The sequence below is a fragment of the Lycium barbarum genome, chromosome 5 (genome assembly GCF_019175385.1).
Source record: "Lycium barbarum isolate Lr01 chromosome 5, ASM1917538v2, whole genome shotgun sequence".
Taxonomy (NCBI): domain Eukaryota; kingdom Viridiplantae; phylum Streptophyta; class Magnoliopsida; order Solanales; family Solanaceae; genus Lycium; species Lycium barbarum.
The window spans coordinates 128,105,262-128,126,105 of NC_083341.1; the positions used below are offsets into that span (position 1 = coordinate 128,105,262).

A 20,844-nucleotide genomic window follows, 5' to 3' on the forward strand; every position below is an offset into this window, starting at 1 on the left:
TTAATACCCAAAATTTCAACTCCAAAATCTATTATGTTACTCCCATTGAAACTAAATTAGTTCTAACATCTTGAATAGAAAGCTATAAGGTATTTCAACGATCTTGAGAAGCAAGCTATAAGGTATTAGATATATTTCCCCTCGTATGATTTAAATTTCTATTATAGGATACTTATTCTAGTAAACTCGCTTCTTGAGTTATCTTGATTAAATTCTTTCACTCGTATATATGATTTAGACTTTTTGTCTTTGCTTCACTTTATTTTATACTACTGTAAAATAGCGGGATGAATCTTTATCTTGTGGTGTTTTATGTTCCCTTGATTCATCATCTTATAAACAGTGAACGGTCTACAGATCTTTTATCAAAGTCCTACAGAAGTATGCATAGTATTTAAATTCTATTTGCGAATCTTACATGATGTTTTTCTAGAAAAATACCAAAAATTATCTGAACCATACGATACCGAAGAGAAACCAAGATGATGAGACGGTCTCGATAAGTCTAATTTTGGTTATATAAAATAAATTAATCGAAAAATTGATATGGTATAAATTTTATAAAATAAGAGGCCGAACCATACCATTGACACCCCTAATTTTAGTAACTACTGGAATATACCTGTTCGGGTTAGCCGTAATAACTATAAGCATCGGGTGCTAGAAAACATTTTCAGTGTTGAAACTGATTTTATAAATAGTTACATGTTTGAATAGAAATGTATATCCTTATTTCTTACATTGCAAACACCTTATCTAGATAGTAAGGGTTCAACACAATCTCCCACTTGATTTCGGATAGTAAAAAATAAAGACTCTTCTTCATCTCAATCTCCCACTTGATTTCGGACAGAAAAAATAAAGACTCTTTTTCAACTATCGATGCCACCTTAACTTCTCCAAATTTTAAGACTAAACTAGAGTATAGCAAGAACGAATTTTTTTTGTATTGAACGTACTTTCAAACATCATGTCTGTAGTAAGTAAACATATGATTTAGGTAGTTCAACTGATAACCCAATAAACTGTACTAACAAAACAAAACCAATATTTCAAAATGGGATCAATCTTAACCGATTCGTCTTAACCTGCCAATCTAGTCATGCAAGTCTTTATTCCTTAAATCCAGGGCCGGCTGAAGCCTAAAGCCACCGAAGCAGTGGCTTTAGGCCCCAAATATATTAGGGCCCCAAAATAATTTGTATTATATATATGATTTTAAAAAAATATTTATTATTAGTGATAAATAATTTTCTGGATCATTTTACTGTCAATTATTACATATATAAATTTTTAAAGTTTATGCTACTTTTTAGAAATATGATTGATGTAATTACAATTAGAAGTTGTAGTCAATTAAATTTATAATTACTTCCTACTTTGTAATATGGTTTAATTCACTTCAACTTAAATCAATCTAGTTTATAATTTTGACTTTGTAAGATCTTCTATAACTCTTTGAGTGTCGTTTTAGATATTTTTCAAGCTCAAGCTAAGTTTGTTAAGCCCTTAAATATTTTTTAAGGCATAATAGTCACCGACGATTTTAATCTATTTTTATAGTTAAAGTGATACGAAAATATTTATATGTAGAAGATCATACTCTTATTGGCCTGAAGTCTTACTTCTATTTTTAAATGTTTCCATTGCTTATAAAATAATTTTGAAAAGTTTTTTGTAACAATCGCTTATACCAAAAAAAAAAAAAAAAAACTAAATCGAGAAATGATCGTAACACTGAATATAAGACTCATGATTCAGTTAATGCCTCATGAAAAATTACACGAATTGACTATATCGTCAATTTTAAAAAAATACACTTTAAAAAAGCTATAAGAATAAATAACAAATAAAATATATTAAAATTTTACTAAATAAATATAAGGCATCCTTTTAAATTCCGGCTTTAGACCACGGCTCTCTTGAGCCGCCCCTGCTTAAATCTAAAATAAAAAGAAAGAAACTTATTATGCTTATAAACACGGATTTTGAGTAGGCTGTTGACAAAATTGAATGGCCGTGTATGTACTAGCCTCTCACCTATGCTTCAGCAATCATTCTCTAATGTTTATGGTGCACCCACAAAATTCTTTATTCCGTTAAGAGGAACTCAAAAGAACATCATATTTCCCCTTATATCTTCACAATATAATATGGATAGTTTATTGACACAGATTGATTGGACGAAGTTTATAAAGAATTTGGATTGCATCTTAAATTCAAGGCAAAATAGCTCAGGTCAAGAAAGGGGATTAATGTGCATGCATATCCCAATTCAAGGTCATTGAGTTTGAAATTTGGATAAACCAGTATCCTTCACCATTTATGGGTCGTTCGGTTTGAGAATAGAAATAATTACTCCCAGCATAAAATCGCATAAGATAATATAATGTTCGATTGAGGAATATGAATAATTAATTTTAACATAAAATTCCGCAAAAGATAATTCAGTGTTTGGTTGGCACTACTAAATAATATGCTTTCAATTATGCAGGATAGAATGCTGAATACAAGTATGTGTGTTTGTGTAGGGTCCATTCTCCATCATCATATTTGACTCCATCATCACATTTGATCCATCATTACCATTGACCAGTCAAACTACATTATTGCCTTTGACTAGTCAGTCCACATCCAACACTATAAATAGAGGTGTTAAGCTCAGTTGTAGCGTATCACCAAGAGCAAGAGAGAAAAACAGTAAGGAAAACACTTGAGTGAGATATATGTATTCAGTTTAGGATTGATTTTTTGTAATAGTTGAGTGTGAAAGTTGCTCCTCCTATTGTAATTCTGTTCCGGTTATGAATAGAAGACTTTTCCAATCCTAACAAGTGGTATCAGAGCTTGGTTAATCTTTCAGGCCAATCTTTTAAAGTTTCGTAAAATTTTCAGTCAAAAATTTTTTGTCCCAAAATTGTGCTCTGAGTATACCATTAGAAAGATCTCGTTCCGAGGATTCCGAATATATATTTTTCGGAATTTTTCGACCACCGGAAGGCCTCCAAAAGTCCAGTCAAAGTTTCTCTGTCCACCATCGCCGCCGCCGCTCCGCCACCTTCCGGCCACCAGCTCGCCGGAGAAGACGACCGGAGAAACCCGATCCGACCCGACCCGTTTTGTCCAGACCAACCCGTTTGACCAGAACCAGATCTGGTCAAAGTCCAATTGCCACATCATCCTTTTGTTGACTCTTTCAACCAGCCAGTGGTTAAACCGGCCCGGTTCGGTTTGAATTAGTGCAGCCCGGTTCACTCTGTTTTTGTCCGATTTTCAGATTGGTCAGACCGGTTCCCTAGGTTTTCGACCATTCCGGATTCAACCGTGAGTCCCGTTTTGCCTGATTCTGCTTCCACAGTCTAGTACAAGCAGATTAGGTGCACTTTATCATGGAGAAATCATCATCGGATACCATGATTCCGCTAACATCCTCAAATTATAACATGTGGAAACATCGTATGGAGGACTTGTTAAATTTGAAGGATTTAGCCGAGCCGCTCGAAAATAAAGGTGCCAAACCCGACAAGAAAACAGACGAAGAATGGGCAAGAATGAATAGGAAAACGGTCGCACAAATTCGACAGTGGATTGACCATAGTGTATTCCATCATGTCGCGTAGGAAACGAGTGCTTACAAACTTTGGGAAAAGCTTGGGAGCATATACCAAGCAAAAACGGCTCGAAATAAAACATTGTTGATGAGGCGATTGGTAAATCGCAAGCTACGTAGCGGTACCTCTGTCATAGAACACACAAGTCAGTTCCAAGATCTCGTGAACCAGCTAAGTGCAGCCGAATGGGTTCTCAAAGATGAGGAGCAAGCAATCTTGCTCCTAAGTTCTCTACCTGATAGCTGAGAGACTCTTGTCGTCACTCTCAGTAATTCCGCCCCCAATGGTAAGGTGACCATGCAGATGGTCACGGACGCCTTAATAAACGAGGAATCGCGAAGAAAAGAAGTCGGGGTAGATCAATCATATGCCCTTGTTTCTGAAAATAGTGGACGCAACGGAGGTAGAAGCGGAGGTAGAGGAAGAGGCCGAGGCAAAGGTAGAGGTCGAGGTCAAAGTAGAGGAAGATCTCAAGTTCGAGGGAGATCACGAGAGCGGGGAAAGCCCGTCGATACCAACACTTGGTTCGAGGGCTATTGTAACTATTGTGGCAACTATGGCCACAAGAAGGTGGAGTGTCGAAAGCTTAAACGGGAGCAGCCTCAAACTAACCAGAGTTCGAGCAAGGAAGATGGTGAGACCATGGTCACCGTGTCACCAGACATTGCACTTGTTACATGCGGAGAGGAAGCATGCCTACAAGTGGGCACAAATGATATTAAGTGGGTAATTGATACTGCTGCATCATTCCATGCCACTCCACACCAGGATTTGTTCAGTACTTATAAATCAGGAGACCACGGCGTTGTGAAGATGGGCAACACCAGTTTCTCGAGCATTTTTGGCATTGGTGATGTGCACATAAAAACCAGCAATGGAAGCTCACTTGTGTTGAAAGAGGTTCGTCATGTTCCGGATCTGAGATTGAATCTGATCTCAGGAGTAGCTCTGGATCGACAGGGGTATGGAAATCTGTTCAAGAATGGTACGTGGAAGCTGTCCAAAGGCTCTATGGTTATTGCTAGAGGACATATTTGCGGTACTTTTTACAAAACCAATTTAAAGTTGTATCGACCGAGTCTCAATGCAGTTGAAGAAGAAACATCGCCAAACTTGTGGCATAGACGATTGGGCCACATGAGTCTGAAGGGATTGGCGACTCTTGCAAAGAAAGAAGCCATCTCAATAGATAAAGACGTAACTTTGGATCCCTGTGATCACTGTTTATTCGGGAAACAACATAGAGTTTCTTTCAGTTCCACCAGAAAGAATCGTTCCGAGTTGCTGAGCCTTGTCCACTCTAACGTGTGTGGACCCATTGAAGAAGAATCTCTTGGTGGTAGCAAATACTTCGTGACATTCATCGACGACGCATCACGGAAGGTTTGGGCTTATTGTCTCAAATCGAAGGATCAAGTATTCGATCGTTTCAAGACATTCCATGCTATGGTAGAAAGGGAGACTGGAAAGAAGCTGAAATGCCTCCGATCCGACAATGGAGGCGAGTACACTTCCCGGGAGTTTTTGGCATATTATGCTGAACATGGGATCAGACATGAGAAAACGGTGCCACGAACACCACAACATAACGGTGTAGCTGAAAGAATGAATCACACTATTGTTGAGAAAGTCCGATGCATGCTCAGTATGGCTAAACTGCCAAAGCCATTCTGGGGCGAAGCTGTTCTGACAGCTTGTTATCTTATAAACAGGTCACCTTCAGTCCTATTGAACTTTGAAGTTCTAGAAAAGATATGGTCTGGGAAAGATATTTCATATTCTCACTTGAAAGTGTTCGGGTGCAAGGCATTTGTGCATGTATCCAAGGAGTTGAGGCAGAAGCTTGATCTCAGATCAACTCCGTGTATCTTTATCGGCTATGGAGATCAATAGTTCAGATACAGGCTGTGGGATCCCGAAATGAAGAAAGTGATTCGAAGTAGAGACGTCGTGTTCCATGAAAACCAGTTTCATGAGTGTGCTCCAACAGTCAAAAAGCAACGAAGTTATCATGCTCCAGATGATGTCCCTGAATCACCACACATTCCTCTTAACAACGAGGAACTACATGATAATGTCCTTGATGAACAAGAAAACATTGATCTGGCAGAGGTTGATGATGATCAAAACGAAGAAATTCTTGAGTAGGGGGAGCCTTCACCCTAAGACGTAGCTGTAAATAATCAAGTTCGACGTTCCGCACGAGGGTTAATCCCTCAAAGGTCATACTCGCCAACAGAATGGATCCTTCTTACCAGCGAGGGGGAGCCAGAGATCTTTCAAGAAGCTCAATCTCATTGTGAAAAATCCAATTGGCGACAGGCCATGGAGGAAGAAATGAATTCTTTACAGAAGAATCAAACATATGAGTTGGTGAAACTTCCTCCAGGAAAGAAGGCCTTGAAGAACAAATGGGTTTTCAAGCTCAAGAAAGATGCTAGCGGAAATATCGTGAAGTACAAGGCGAGGCTCGTAGTCAAAGGTTTCCAACAGAAGGAAGGAATCGACTTTGATGAGATTTTTTCGCCGGTTGTGAAGATGATGCCTATCCGAGTGGTTCTCGGATTGGTGGCAAGTATGGATCTTGAACTTGAGCAGATGGACGTGAAAACAACTTTTCTGCATGGTGATTTGGAGGAAGAAATATACATGGAGCAGCCTGATGGTTTCCGAATCCCAAAGAAAGAGCATCTCGTTTGCAAGTTAAGGAAGAGTCTCTACGGTCTCAAACAAGCCCTAAGGCAATGGTACAAAAAGTTCGACTCATTCATGCTGAAACATCAATACAAAAGAACAGCTGCAGATCATTGTATGTACTTGAAGAAGTTCCCCGATGGAAAATTTATCATCCTTCTGCTCTATATGGATGATATGTTGATAGTAGGCCAGGATGCAACTATGATCAACAACTTGAAGAAAGATTTGTCTAAGTTCTTTGATATGAAAGACTTAGGCCCTGCACAACATATCTTGGGCATGAAAATCGTTCGTGATCGAAAGGCAAAGAAGTTGTTCTTGTCACAAGAGGAATACGTTGAACGCGTGATCAAAAGGTTCAACATGAAAAATACCAAGCCTGTTGGTACTCCACTAGCAAATCACTTCAAGTTGAGCAAGGAAAGTTGTCCTTCTTCCGAAGAAGAAAAGAAGAAGATGAAAGCAGTGCCCTACTCTTCAGCAGTTGGAAGTTTGATGTATGCAATGGTGTGCACAAGGCCAGACATTGCTCATGCTGTCGGTGTTGTGAGCAGATACTTATCAAATCCAGGAAGAAAACATTGGGAAGCTGTCAAGTGGATACTACGGTACCTGAAGGGTACATCCAGACTATGTTTGTGCTATGGGGGAGCTAAGCCGATTTTGGAAGGTTACACTGATGCTGACATGGCAGGAGATTATGATAGCAGGAAATCAACTTCGAGTTATATATTCACATTTGCAGGTGGAGCTGTGTCATGGAAATCCAAGTTACAGAAGTGTGTAGCACTATCAACCATAGAAACCGAATACATTGCCGCAGTTGAAGCTGGGAAGGAGCTTATGTGGCTGAAACGTTTCCTTCAAGAACTGGGTTTCCGACAAGAAGAATACACAGTTCATTGTGATAGTCAAAGCGCTATGGATCTCAGCAAAAACTCGATGTACCACTCACGCACAAAATATATTGACGTTCGATATCACTGGCTCAGAGAAGCAGTCGAGCAACATGAACTGAAGCTCTCCAAGATCAACACAAACGACAATCCTGCAGACATGCTAACAAAGGTGGTGCCATGTGAGAAATACAAGTTGTGTTCTGACATAGTTGGATTGAACAATATTCGACAGAGACTGGAGGGGGAGATTTGTAGGGTCCATTCTCCATCATCATATTTGACTCCATCATCACATTTGATCCCATCATTACACTTGACCACATCATTACGATTGACCAGTCAAACTACATTATTGCCTTTGACTAGTCAGTCCACATCCAACACTATAAATAGAGGTGTTAAGCTCAGTTGTAGCGTATCACCAAGAGCAAGAGAGAAAAACAGTAAGGAAAACACTTGAGTGAGATATATGTATTCAGTTTAGGATTGATTTTTTGTAATAGTTGAGTGTGAGAGTTGCTCCTCATATTGTAATTCTGTTCCGGTTATGAATAGAAGACTTTTCCAATCCTAACAGTTTGCAATGCAAAGGCGAAGTACTTCCGAAGGTCCTCTTTTCACAACATAATTAATTGAACTGGAATTTGGTTCACCCCATTATCTCATGCTTGGTCCACTTCTTGTCTTTAAATTGCAAACACACTATGGCCTAAGAGCTAATATGAAGAAAGTTGCACCTTGGGATGTGGTTTTGGAGATTTAGTCTATCAACTAGTCACTGTAAAGTCATCAGAATCGTCGCTAGCTGAGTGAGTTGTAGAGCTTATTGCGAAAGCTGAGGTCTTTACTTTCGGACATTATGAGACCTGAGCTCTAGCAAGGAGGAAATTGAAGCATATTTCATAATGACCAAAATTGTCGAAAGTTTCGCAGAGGCTAAACAACAAACGGACACCGATTTGAAGAGAGATTGCACCATTGCCTTTGGAAGAAAAGAAAATATTTGATATCTAAACAAGGCTTGTGGATCATAACTGAAACTCATTTCATTTTAACTGGTCATAGAAACCAGCAGATACGGATACTTCAAAGGATAAGAAAACAAGCATATCATCATAGCAAGAAAAGAGAAACAGAATAATATGTTAAGGAAACACCTCTTTTCCTGCTGCTTCATTGTCTATCAAAGCCTTGGATATGGAAAATTAGAAGAAAGAAGAAGGTACAAAGGAGAGTCTAAACTCATTCCTTCTATACTGAAGCTAATTTGTTGGAATTAGAGAGGTTTCTCTCATCCAGAGCAATTAGGCCCAATTAAAATTTGGTAGTAAAACACTCCTGATGAATCAGAAGTGGCACATCAGAAGAACAATAGGTAAGTTGCTAATGTAACTTCCTATAATTTATCATCTTTCCAACTTGGAGAAAAAGATTTTAGCTTTATCACAGTTTCTACAACAATATATCGAGTATAATCCCACTAGGTGGGGTCTGGGGAGGTTAGAGTATCTGCAAACCTTACCCCTACTTTTGACGGGTAGGGAGGCTCTTTCCGATAGACCCCCGGCTCAAGGAGAGATGAAAAAACATCAGTAATAATAAACAGTAATAGTAAACAGTAATAGCACAGGATAATATGACGACGTATTTAAAAAAAAGAACAAGAAATCCAAAGCAGTATAGCAAGGCATGGCAAACTACTATCAAAGACAAGGGCCTGCTGCATTGGAGGAAATCCAAATTTATTTATCTTTAGTGGTGGGCTATTCCTTGAAAATATACTTGAAGAAGATGACTTATCTGCCCAATATTGTTATTTTTTAACATCAAATTCTGTGATGGAGATGAAGAAGAATGGGCTATTCTTCATCAAAAACTCTTCCCTTCTAGTCACAAGTTGGTTTGGCCATTACTACAGTTCAACTGTATAGTGCTACATTTATTTTTTCTCAAGTTAGATAAAACTTCAGAGATTTTACTTAGATACTTCCCCCATTTCTTTCCTTCCATAATCATGATTTACCTAATCAGCAAAAACTGCACCTCAACTCCAATCCTGCCCATCCAAACAACCAGGGACAGCTCCAGATCTAAATCTAAGCAGCAAAAGTTGACCTTTAAGTCTGAAGGCTAATGAGAAATGTACACTCCTCAAACAATGAACAAGCAAGATGCTTACAGACATTATATAAAAAAAAAATTATGGAAACAAAAAGTGAAAGACCGCCGATCGAACCTTCCAATTGTAGAAAACCGAATTGTATTTTGTGTGCTTACAGTCTCTCATTTATGCCGACCGGTCAATGATCTGTCAACAGCTTCCATTGAGCTAGCTTTGCTCCTTCACTCAATGATTAAGCTATCAATTTGATCATGAAAGCAAGTAGCTAATAAAAATTAAAGGCAGTAGGACTGCCATGGATATTGAAGATGGCCAACGTTTTCTAACCTTTCATAAATATATCTGAATTCAATAAAAGAGGCTGAATAAACTTGGACCAGCCAAAAGAAAGAGATATTGAAGTTTCCAGTAAGAAACTATGAATTTAAAAAAAAATCTTCATTAAGAAAGCTCATATAGTTCACTTCAAAGTGCAAAAATTGAATCTATTAGGGACTGTGAACACAGACTAAAAATGAAAATATGAAATAAAAGAAAATCATAATATGCATGAACGCTGAAACTCATTAATTGTAAGTGATACCACCAGATACTTCAAGAGAGTAAGAACATCTCTACCAATAGAAAACATGAATAGAGCATGGTAACAAGAAATGTTCAGAATTTGACAAAAATCCCAAAGGTAACTCCAATAAGCATTTCATAGCAAGAAACAAGTATCAAAGTAATATAACCCTGTAAAGGTTACAGAAATCACCTCAAATCCTGCTTTGTTGTTGTATACCAAAGCCTAGGATATGGAAATTCAGAGAGAGGAGTCTAACCTATTCCTTTTATATAGAAGCTAACTTGTCGTAGTATTTAGAGAGGTGCGATGAATTCAAGTTCTCTCATCTTCAACAACATCAAAAGAGTTAAGCTATCAATTTGATCAAGAAAGCAAGTAGCTATATAAATTAAACGCAGTAAAGACAACCTTGAAAATTTCGACGCAAAAGCAAGGCAAGAATAGAACAGGACATAGCTTCAAGCTAAACCAAACGGATTCGTGCTCAAATAAAAAGTAAAGATGGAAATAAATTACTTGTTCATTCGAAGGTTACTGAGTATTCTAAAAATGGCTAGCTTGACCATAAGCCTTCAGCTCAAGAAAATCACCAGCTAAGGAAAGCACTACCTAAAAAATCAGGACATAATCGAAAAGTCACTCCCAATTGAAGCATGCCATTCACTTTACCCAAAAGGTAACGTCTAGCTTACCCCAAACAAGGCTGCCAAAGTACCTTTCAAAATGCACTTCTTCAAAGTAAATATGCCTAATTGATGGGCCAGCGTTTTGTCCCTTTATAGTTCATTTTATTCAGACAAGTGCAGAATGAAATGTATAAAAGAAATGCAGTTTTTGGGACTTCGCAATGCAAATAACTTAGGAATGTTAAAATGGACAATATATACCAGAATTCAAAAGCATCCACAAAGGTAAAAGTTGTCAACTAAGAAAAACATCATATCCTGGAGGAAGTAAGACAAAGCAAATACTCTAAACTATTTGAGTCTTCGGATAAACATATGAGACTTGAAAGTTGTTCCCCATGACAGTCTTGAGCGAGTAAAAATTTGGAATGTATCTAGTCGTTGCAGTGCCCCCGTAAACTTTGACCTTCCTAAACTCCTTTTCTTTTGGGTTGTAAGAAGGTAGCTGTGTGCCACATTTGCTTTGTATCAAGATTTATCCATCTTTCCAAATAATGACTGGTATAAAACCATCACAACGGATATCAAGTGGAATAGAGTCCGTCAAAATGCGATATTTAGTCCAAGATTTAGCTATTCCATACTCTTTCATCCACCATATGTCAACATACTGACTACAGCCACTATCAGACAAACACAGACAATTCCCCAACTCTGCTAGTGTCAAGTTAAAGGATGGAGTTTTCAAACTAGGTGGAGCTAACAATGGCTTCACCTCTTCTGTCCTAATATTCAAGGAGTAAATGCTGGCACTTTTTAATTTATCCTCCAGCCAATGAAGAGCACCATTGACATTAACATTGCTCAGTTTTCCCAAGTAAGGGCTTGGATCTTGGCCCACATTTCTCCATTTCTCATCAATCTCAAGAGTATGAACCTCCAATTCCGATACTTGATCAGGACAACCCCGAAACTCTCTAACTACTAATCTCAGTACTTTATACTATCGAGAGCCTTCACTAAAGCAGAACACATAAGCAACACGACAAGCTCCTTTCTCCCATTCGGGAAATTCAAGCGTGAAATACTGATATAAACTGAGTGATTTCTATCAGACGTCTTACCATTCAACAAACAAATGAACCAATAAAATCATTGGTGGTTTTACTGGTGGGAGGTGAAACTTAGGGCTCAACAAAATGGGTCTATTTAGTGGGTGAGAATGCTTTGAGTTCCACAAGTAACCGGACAGAATTATTAATGGAAAGCAAAATGCAGGGATAATTAGATGATTTTGTGTGATACATGTTAGGAGTCATTCGGTGGTTTCAGAATAGAAATAACTATTCCCAACATAAAATCGTATAAGATAATATAATGTTTGGTTGAAAAAAATATATAATTAATTTCAATATAAAATACTGCATAAGATAATATTGTGTTTGGTTGGCAGTACTAAATAATATTGCATTCAATTATATAGAAAACTATGTATTCTCTTACGTGTGATATGTTATGGAATACGAATACGTGTATTAGCAATGCAGAGGCGGAGTACTTCCAAAAGTCCTCTTTCCACATCCTTTTTTGAACTGAAATATGGATCACATGCAATAGGATGGTGAACCGCATTGGTAGTACCATATATCTCATGCTTGATACACTTCTTGTCTTTCAATTGCAAGCACACTATGGAAAAAACTAATAGATGTTCGTTCATATGAAGAAAGTTGCGCATTGGGCTGTGATTTTTAACTAGTCACTGTAAAGTCATCAGAATCATCACTAGCTGAGTGAGCTGTAAAGCTGTAGCGAAAGCTGACATATTTACTATCACAGCTATTATGAGACCTGAGCTCAACCAAGAAGGACGCAGAAGCACATTTCACAATGAACAAAATTGTCTACAGTTTCACTTGCACATTTTAAAATAGATAAAAAAGATTGAATAACAAATTTGCACCGATATGAGGAGAGATTGCACCATTGCCTTGGGAAGAAAAGAAAATCTTAGATAGCTCAACAAGGCATGTGGATCATAATTGAAACTCATTTCATTTTAACTGGTCGTGGAAACCAGCAGATACTGAGACTTCAAGGGATAAGAAAATAAGCATATAATCATTGCAAGAAAAGAGAAATAGAACAATAATTTAACTAGTAAAGGTTAAGGAAACACCTCTCTTCCTGAACAATAATTTGGTTCTTTCTCCATTGTAGTAACCTTACTACTACTCCTCTTTTGCTATAAAAAGGTGCTAAGAAAGCAAATTTTACTCACACTTCCAACTTTCTCAATACATAATTTTGTTGCACAAAAACAAATGAAGCTTAAGACTTGTATTCTCCCTTTGCGGCGGTGAACAGTAACTCCGGCGGTGAACAGTAACTCAGGCGGCGAACAGATTTTTTTTATATTTTAAAAATTATTTCACCTGGAGTTGGTACCTCTGGTGGCTCATATTAATTCTTGTGTCTTTTAACCTTGTTAAATCTTGCCTGCTACACATTCTTGACTCTTGACGTTACATTCTTGCCTTTATTCCTTTAGCTTATAGTGCTATCTTTCTTGTCGTAGTAACCTGACTTGCATATAGTCTCTTGATAACTGTGCTTTAGTATTGATTCTTGTTTGTTTTAGATAAATCTTTGATTTGCTTTTATTTCCCTTAGTGCCTTTAGCGAGCGATAGTAGACTAGGGTCATGTTCTCGGTCGGGGACGAGTACTAGGGTGAGAGGGGGTAAGTGGGGTCAGAGAGCATCTAGGTTGAGAGTAGTGTCCTGGAACATTGGGACTTTGACGGGGAAGTCCATAGAGCTAGTTAAGATTCTTAAAGAGAGGAGGATTAATATAGCTTGCATCCAAGAGACCAAATGGGTAGGATCTAAAGCTAAGGATGTGGACGAGTATAAGTTATGGTTCTCGGGTAAGTCAATGTATAGGAATGGGGTAGGCATTTTAGTAGATAATGAGCTAAGGGACCAGGTCGTAGAGGTTAGGAGGGTCAATGACCGGATGATAACGGTTAAGTTAGTTGTGGAAGGGTTTACCTTGAGCATTATTAGTGCTTACGCGCCACAAACAAGCTTGGACGGGGAGGAGGAGAGGCGTTTTTGAGAGGATTTGGACGAAGCGGTGGAAGGTATACCCCCCACCCAAAAGTTATTCATAGGAGGAGATTTCAATGGACACATCGGCTCAACTTCTGGGGGTTATGATGAGGAGCATGGAGGTTTCGACTTCAGAGTCGGGAATGGAGGAGGAGTCTCACTTCTGGATTTCGCTAAAGCTTTTGGATTGGTGGTAGCCAACTCGAGTTTCACGAAGAGGGAGCAGCACTTGGTAACCTTTCGTAGTTCGACGGCTGCGACGCAGATAGACTTTTTGCTCCTTAGAAATGAGGATAAAGGTCTTTGTAAAGACTGCAAGGTCATTCCGAGTGAGAACCTTACGACCCAACATAATCTTTTGGTGATGGATTTGGGGATTATGAGGAAGAAGAAGAAGAAGAGGGTCGTGGATGACCGGCCAAGGATCAGGTGGGGGAGTATGACTTTGTCGAGTGCCCAGGAGATGGGGGAGAAGTTGATGGCTATGGGGGCTTAGGAGAGTAGGGGGGACGCGAGCAGTATGTGGGATAGGACGGCGAGTTGCATTAGGGAAACAGCTAGAGATGTTCTGGGAGTCTCGAGAGGTCGCCGTGGTGGGCGACGAGGGAACTGGTGGTGGAATGGAGAAGTCCAGGGGAAGGTGGAAGCAAATAAGGTGGCGTACGCGAGGTTGGTAGACAGCAAAGATGATGAGGAGAAGCGGACGAATAGGTAAAGGTATAAGATTGCGAGAAAGGAAGAGAAGTTGGCAGTTTCGGCGGTAAAAACGGCAGCTTTCGAACGTCTATATGCAGAATTAGAGGACAAAGGAGGGGATAAGAAGTTGTTCAGGCTAGCCAAGATGAGGGAGAGAAAGGCACGGGACCTGGATCGAGTAAAATGCGTCAAGGACGAGGATGGCAAAGTATTGGTGGAGAAAGCTCTCATTAGACGAAGATGGCAGTCATACTTTTATAAACTCTTGAACGAGGAAGGTGATAGAGATATTGTGTCGGGAGATTTGGAGTACTCAGAGAGGCGTCGCGATTTTGGGTATTGTAGGAGTATAAAGGTGGAGGAGGTTAAGGGTGTTTTTCGCAGGATGCACAGGGAAAGAGCTACTGGTCCTGATAAGATCCCTGGGGAGTTTTAGAAGAGTGCGGGCAGGGCAGGTTTGGAGTGGTTGACTGGATTGTTTAATGTTATTTTTAAGACGGCGAAGATGCCTGAGGAATGGAGGTGGAGTATGATGGTTCCTTTGTATAAGAACAAGGGTGATATTCAAAGTTGCAACAACTATAGAGGGATCAAGCTGCTAAGCCATACTATGAAAGTGTGGGAAAGGGTAGTGGAGATGAGGGTGAGAAGAGGCATGTCCATTTCAGAGAACTAGTTCGGATTCATGCCGGGGCACTCGACTACAGAATCCATCCATCTTGTGAGGAGACTGGTGGAGCAGTATAGGGAGAGGAAGAAGGACATGCACATGGTTTTCATCGACCTAGAAAAGGCTTATGACAATGTGCCAAGAGAGGTTTTATGGAGATGCTTGGAGGCCAGAAGTGTACCTGTAGCGTACATTAGGGCAATAAAGGACATGTATGAGGGAGCCAAGACCAGGATAAGGACAGTGGGAGGAGACTCGGAACACTTCCTAGTGGAGATAGGGTTGCACCAGGGATCAACTCTTAGCCCATTTTTATTTGCCTTAGTGATGGACTGTCTGACGCGGCGAATTCAAGGTGAGGTGCCATGGTGTATGTTATTTGCGGATGACATATTATTGATTGACGACACACGCAGCGGAGTGAACGCTAAGCTGGAGGTTTGGAGACAAACTCTGGAGTCTAAAGGGTTCAAGTTGAGTAGGACCAAGACAGAGTACATGGAGTGCAAGTTCAGTGACGTGACACATGAGCTTGGCGTGGAAGTGAGGCTTGGTACCCAGGCCATCCCAAAAAAAAGGAAGTTTCAAATATCTTGGGTCTATTATACAAGAAAATGGGGATATTGATGATGATGTCTCACATCGTATTGGTGCAGGGTGGATGAAATGGAGGCTTGCTTCAGGAGTGTTGTGTGATAAGAAGGTGCCACCAAAACTTAAAGGCAGGTTCTATAAAGTGGTTGTGAGACCGACTTTGTTGTATGGGGCAGAGTGCTGGGCAGTCAAGAGCTCTCACGTCCAAAAGATGAAAGTTGCGGAAATGAGAATGTTGCGATGGATGTGTGGGCACACCAGACCAGATAGGATTAGGAATGATGATATCCGGGACAAGGTTGGAGTAGCATCAGTGGAGGACAAGATGAGGAAAGCGAGGCTGAGATGGTTTGGGCATGTGAGGAAGAGAGCCACAGATACCCCAGTGCAGAGGTGTGAGAGGTTAGCTATGGATGATTTCAGAAGAGGTAGGGGTAGGACGAAAAAGTATTGGGGAAAGGTGTTGAGACAGGACATGGCGCAAGTTCAGCTTACCGAGGACATGACCTTAGATAGGAGGTTTTGGAGGACTCAGATTAGGGTAGAAGGCTAGTAGGTAGTCGCGGTTCGATCTATAGTGTTTCTTGCTACTATATGTTGTTTCTTGTACCTCGATTATCTTATTTATCTGAGGTAGCTACTGCTCCCTTTTTTAGACTGCTCTATTTTGACTTATTCGCTTTCTTTAGTTTCATTTGCATTTTGCTTTGAACTGCTTGTGCTTATCTAACCTTTCTCGTTGTGTTTTCTCTTGAGCCGAGGGTCTTTCGGAAACAGCCTCCCTATCTTCCGGGATAGGGCCAAGGTCTGCGTACACTTTACCTCCTAGACCCCACATTGTGGGATTTCACTAGGTATGTTGTTGTTGTTGTTTGGTTTTGGCTCTTCTTGTTATATCCGATTATGTAAGTGTTGCTGAAACAATTTTTAAGAAAGCAAAGTATAAAAAGAAATTGATTGGAATTCTTCTTCAAAATATAACATTGCTTTTGGCCTCCAACAGTTTCACCAGCTCGCGCATTGTTGGCCGCTTCCATTGCTCATCATTGGTGCAAGACCTTGTAATAGCAAGAACGCGCAGCATTTGATCCTTCCATAATCTTGAACCAGAAAAAAATGGATCCAACGTTTCAATCTCCCTGCCATTTGCAACCATCCACCTCACACAACCAATAAGATTACCTCCCTCAACATCAGCCTGTCCTGTTACCAATTCCAACATCACCACTCCAAAGCTGTAGATATCGCCCTTGCTTGTAGCCATCATTGTTTGTCCATACTCAGGTGGTATGTACCCTAATGAACCAGCAAGGATTGTACTAACATGGCTCTCACATGCTTTAATTATCCGAGCCAGACCAAAGTCGGATACTCGTGCTTCAAAATTCCTGTCTAGGAGTATATTGCTTGACTTGATGTCTCTATGAATTATGTGTGGAACAAAACCATAGTGTAGGAATGAAAGTCCGCGAGCTGACCCTAGATAGATCTTAAAACGAGTTGCCCACCTCTGCTTGGTTTCTCAACCAGAAATCAAGGCTTTCATTTTCCATATATTCATATATCAATAATCTCTCAGCTGCAGAGACACAATACCCAAGCAATGGCACCAGATTGTCATGTTTTACATTCCCAATTGTTTCCATTTCAGCAAAGAACTCGCGATCACCATGCATGTTTCCCCTATTTAACCTCTTAACTGCAGTAGTCCGGCCTTCAGGCAGTTTGGCTTTGTATACAGTACCAAAGCCACCATCACCGATAATATAACTCTTGCTGTAGTTCTCAGTGGCTGAGAGAATAGCTGTTGGATTTATCCGTAACAAAGACTGCTCGACGTCGCAATGTTGATACTCAGAGTCTCCTCATTTGTCTTATTAATCAAAATCTCATCGGTAGATGTGGGTCTGTTTTCTTTCCTTTCTTACCTTTAAATCTGTCGAGAAGTACAACTATTTGTCTCATGAGCCTTCTCCATTTGAGAACTCCGATTAGCACTACGAGAAAAAGGATCGATGCACCAACGGTACCCAAGACAGACGCACGACTTAGAACTGGTGCAGATGCATAAGTACTTTCCCTGGGAGGTAAAACAGGATCACTTGGTATGTATTTCCTAGCTTTAGTTCACATATAGAGGCTAGTCTAGTGAATTTGTTGCCGGAGAAATTGGAAAAAACAAGGCCTTCTATGTCACAAATGCTACAAGGAAAAGACTTTTGGAAACTATTGCTGAATAAGTCAAGATATGTCAGGGAAGCAAGAGCGGAAAATGAAGGTGGCAAGTTGTCTGTAATTGAATTGTTATGGAGATCTAGTATGGTCAAGGACGTTAGATTAGAGAGAGAATCGTCGAGAGGACCGGAGAGTTGGTTGTTACAAGCATTTAGGACGAATAAAGAGCTGGGGGTTCTAACATTAAAAGATAACGAGCCTGAGAAAGAATTCATGCTGATGTCCAAGTAAGTCAAACTTTTGACACTAAAGGCAGAAGGGGCAATAAGCCACTCAATCGGTTATTTGAAAGTCTGGCTTGACTAAACTTGGCATCACGGAGTCAAAATTATCAGGAATAGATCCACTTATCTGGTTATGAGAAGTATAAGACCTTGGGGGCTTGTCATTGAGACCTTTCAAGGAATTAAAAGATAGATTAAGAGATGTTAAATTACCGAGCAAAGAAATTTCACGAGGAACACTCCCTGTGAGCTTATTTCCCTGTAGAAGAAGCTCAGTCACAACTATGCAATTCTTAATTGAGTGTGGGATGGACTCGGTTAGTTCATAGTTGGACAAATCAAGCATGCCATAATGCTGGGTGAATTCGGAGTCCGGTAAAAGAATATTCTGGAATCCGGTACAAGTTTCCTCATGTATAGGACCGGAAAACTGATTGTTAGACAAAACCAAATTGTCTAGCAATTTCAGCTTAGATATTGATCTGGGAATTTCACCTGAAAATTTGTTTGCACCAAGGTCAAGAGATACCAACTTTGTACATTCAAAAAGCTCCAACAGAATATTTCTGGTTAACTTGTTTCCAATGAAGAGAGAGATTGGTCAGATTCTCCAAGTTACCAATGGTACGCGGTATGCTTCCTTCATACAGATTCTATCAAGTTGCAATCTCTGAAGGGATGAAAGTTTTGCAATAGTCGGTTGAATTGGAACTTCGAGCACATTGTTGCCGAGTGAAATAGACATTAATGTTTTTGACTCCCATAGTAGATCTGGTACCTTCCCGGAAAATTGGTTTTTCGATAGCTTAAGATTAATGAGCTGAAGCTCCCCTAGATAATCAGGCAGTTTACCTGAGAGGTTGTTTCCAGACAACACCAAATCTGTGAGGCTTGAACAATTCCTGAAAGTACTTTGGATCTCACCAGTGAAGTTGTTATCCGACTACAGCAGAATGCTCAATGACTCGGCCCTACATATCCCTGAAGACAACTCACTAGATAGCCTGTTGGAACTGACATCGAGAACGGATAGCAAAGGGAGATAAAGTGGTGGTAGAGATCCAGTTAAGAAATTCTTTGACACTATTATTGACTCTACTTGCGTCCAGTTGTCAATCCACATAGGCAGGGGGACGGATAAGTGGATTGAATCAAGCACAAATGATTTAAGTGAATCCAACCCAGAAAGACCTTCAGGTAATGGACCGGAAAACGAGTTAAAGGATAAATTTATTAACTTGAGCTTTTTACAGTTCCCTAGCTCTGAAGGAATTGTTCCAGACAATCCAGCATTTGAAGCAATTAAGTAGACCAGACTTTCTAGCTTTCCAATTCTTAAAGGAAGCTCTCCATTAAATTCATTCTGTGCTACATTCAAGTAATTCAAATAACTCAATTCTAAAATCTCTTCAGGGATACTTCCAGTTAATTTGCAGTTTTGAAGATCAAGCGCCTCCAGCTGCTTCAAACGGCCAATTGTTCCAGGAATAGTTCCAGTCAACATGTTGGATGAGAGAGTAATAATTCTAAGCTTACTTAGCTTTCCAATTTCTGGACATATTAATCCAGTCGAGTTGTTTAAACTAGCATCAAGGTATAGAAGCTCCGCCAAATTAACTAGACTGGAAGGTAGACTACCAGAGAAGAAATTTGAGCTGAAATCAAGAGACTGCAACTTATCTAGGTTTCCAATCTCATCAGAAAGATCGCCAGAAAAAGAGTTTGCATGAACTGATAGTTCCCTCAGCTCCTTTAGCTCACAAATTGTTGATGGTAAACTGCCTGAAAAACCATTATCATCAAGCACAAGATGTTTCAGGTTTCTCAGGTTAGATATAGTGGGAGACAGCTGGCCAGTTAACCTGTTGTCAGTCAAGTCAAGTGTCTCCAAATTCTCCAGACTCCAAACATCTGTAGGTATATTACCACTAAGGGCACAATGGTTGAGATTCAGGTGCTTCAGGGATCTAAATTTTCCAATGTTTTTTCCAGGAAATGGTAAATTTAGTGGTGACACTGAACATGGAAAATCAATCCGAATTACACGTTCACCTTCACACTTTACCCCGGTCCAATTGCATGGAGTAGTCTTTGTATCAGACCAACTGGGAATAACATCCCTTTTCTGGACAAGAGAATTTCGGAAAGCCTTAAGTAACTCCATGTCATGGACCAAATAACCAGTTGTGACTACCGGTTGTTGTGTAAAGCAGAGAAGGATGATCATTAGTACACAAGCCTCCCATATTGAACAAGTCATCCTGAGCTACTTCAGGACAATAACTGATAATCAATTTGATAGAACTTATGAATTCACCCTTTTAGAGTTCATCAGAACTGTCTAAGGGACCGGGTCCTTAACCTGTTTTCACAGATAGAAATGGAAAGCAAATAAGACAAGATATTTACGAGGAAAAATTCTTGCTCAAGAGATTAAAAACCACGACCTACCCCAGTAGGATTTCCAACTTCACTAAACCGAGCAACTTCAGATTACAACCTATTGCAACCTAGGAATTAAACTCTTAATCCCCAACCCTTACAATACACCTATTGTAAGCACCTTTATAGTAACTCTATTGCAAAGCTCCAAGTATTGACCACCTCTAGCCAATGACCCCACTGATACTCAGCTAACTCTAGCCAAGAAAATAAAGTTACATAGATTAGATTGAAATCTGTCCTACTATGGTGCTTCTAGACAAGCAGTGTAGGAATACAAATTAAGAGCATAAAACAAGACTCAACTATCCTAGGACTTCAGATGTCTTCAGTGGCTTGTGGGCACCT

The 20,844-nt window shown here is 39.8% G+C and overlaps 1 protein-coding gene across 1 annotated transcript; it reads right to left on the reverse strand.

Moving 5' to 3' along the window:
- Positions 1 to 11,058: 11,058 nt before the first annotated feature.
- LOC132639780 (leucine-rich repeat receptor protein kinase MSP1-like) lies at positions 11,059 to 20,314 on the reverse strand. Its single transcript, XM_060356203.1, has 9 exons — positions 19,030 to 20,314; positions 18,703 to 18,936; positions 18,268 to 18,549; positions 18,139 to 18,225; positions 17,093 to 17,387; positions 16,605 to 17,016; positions 12,280 to 12,427; positions 12,082 to 12,194; positions 11,059 to 11,526 (listed from the first exon to the last, which is right to left on the reverse strand). Exons 1-9 carry the CDS (start codon positions 20,312 to 20,314, stop codon positions 11,059 to 11,061), a joined length of 3,324 nt encoding a protein of 1,107 aa, XP_060212186.1.
- Between the last annotated feature and the right edge of the window lie 530 nt (positions 20,315 to 20,844).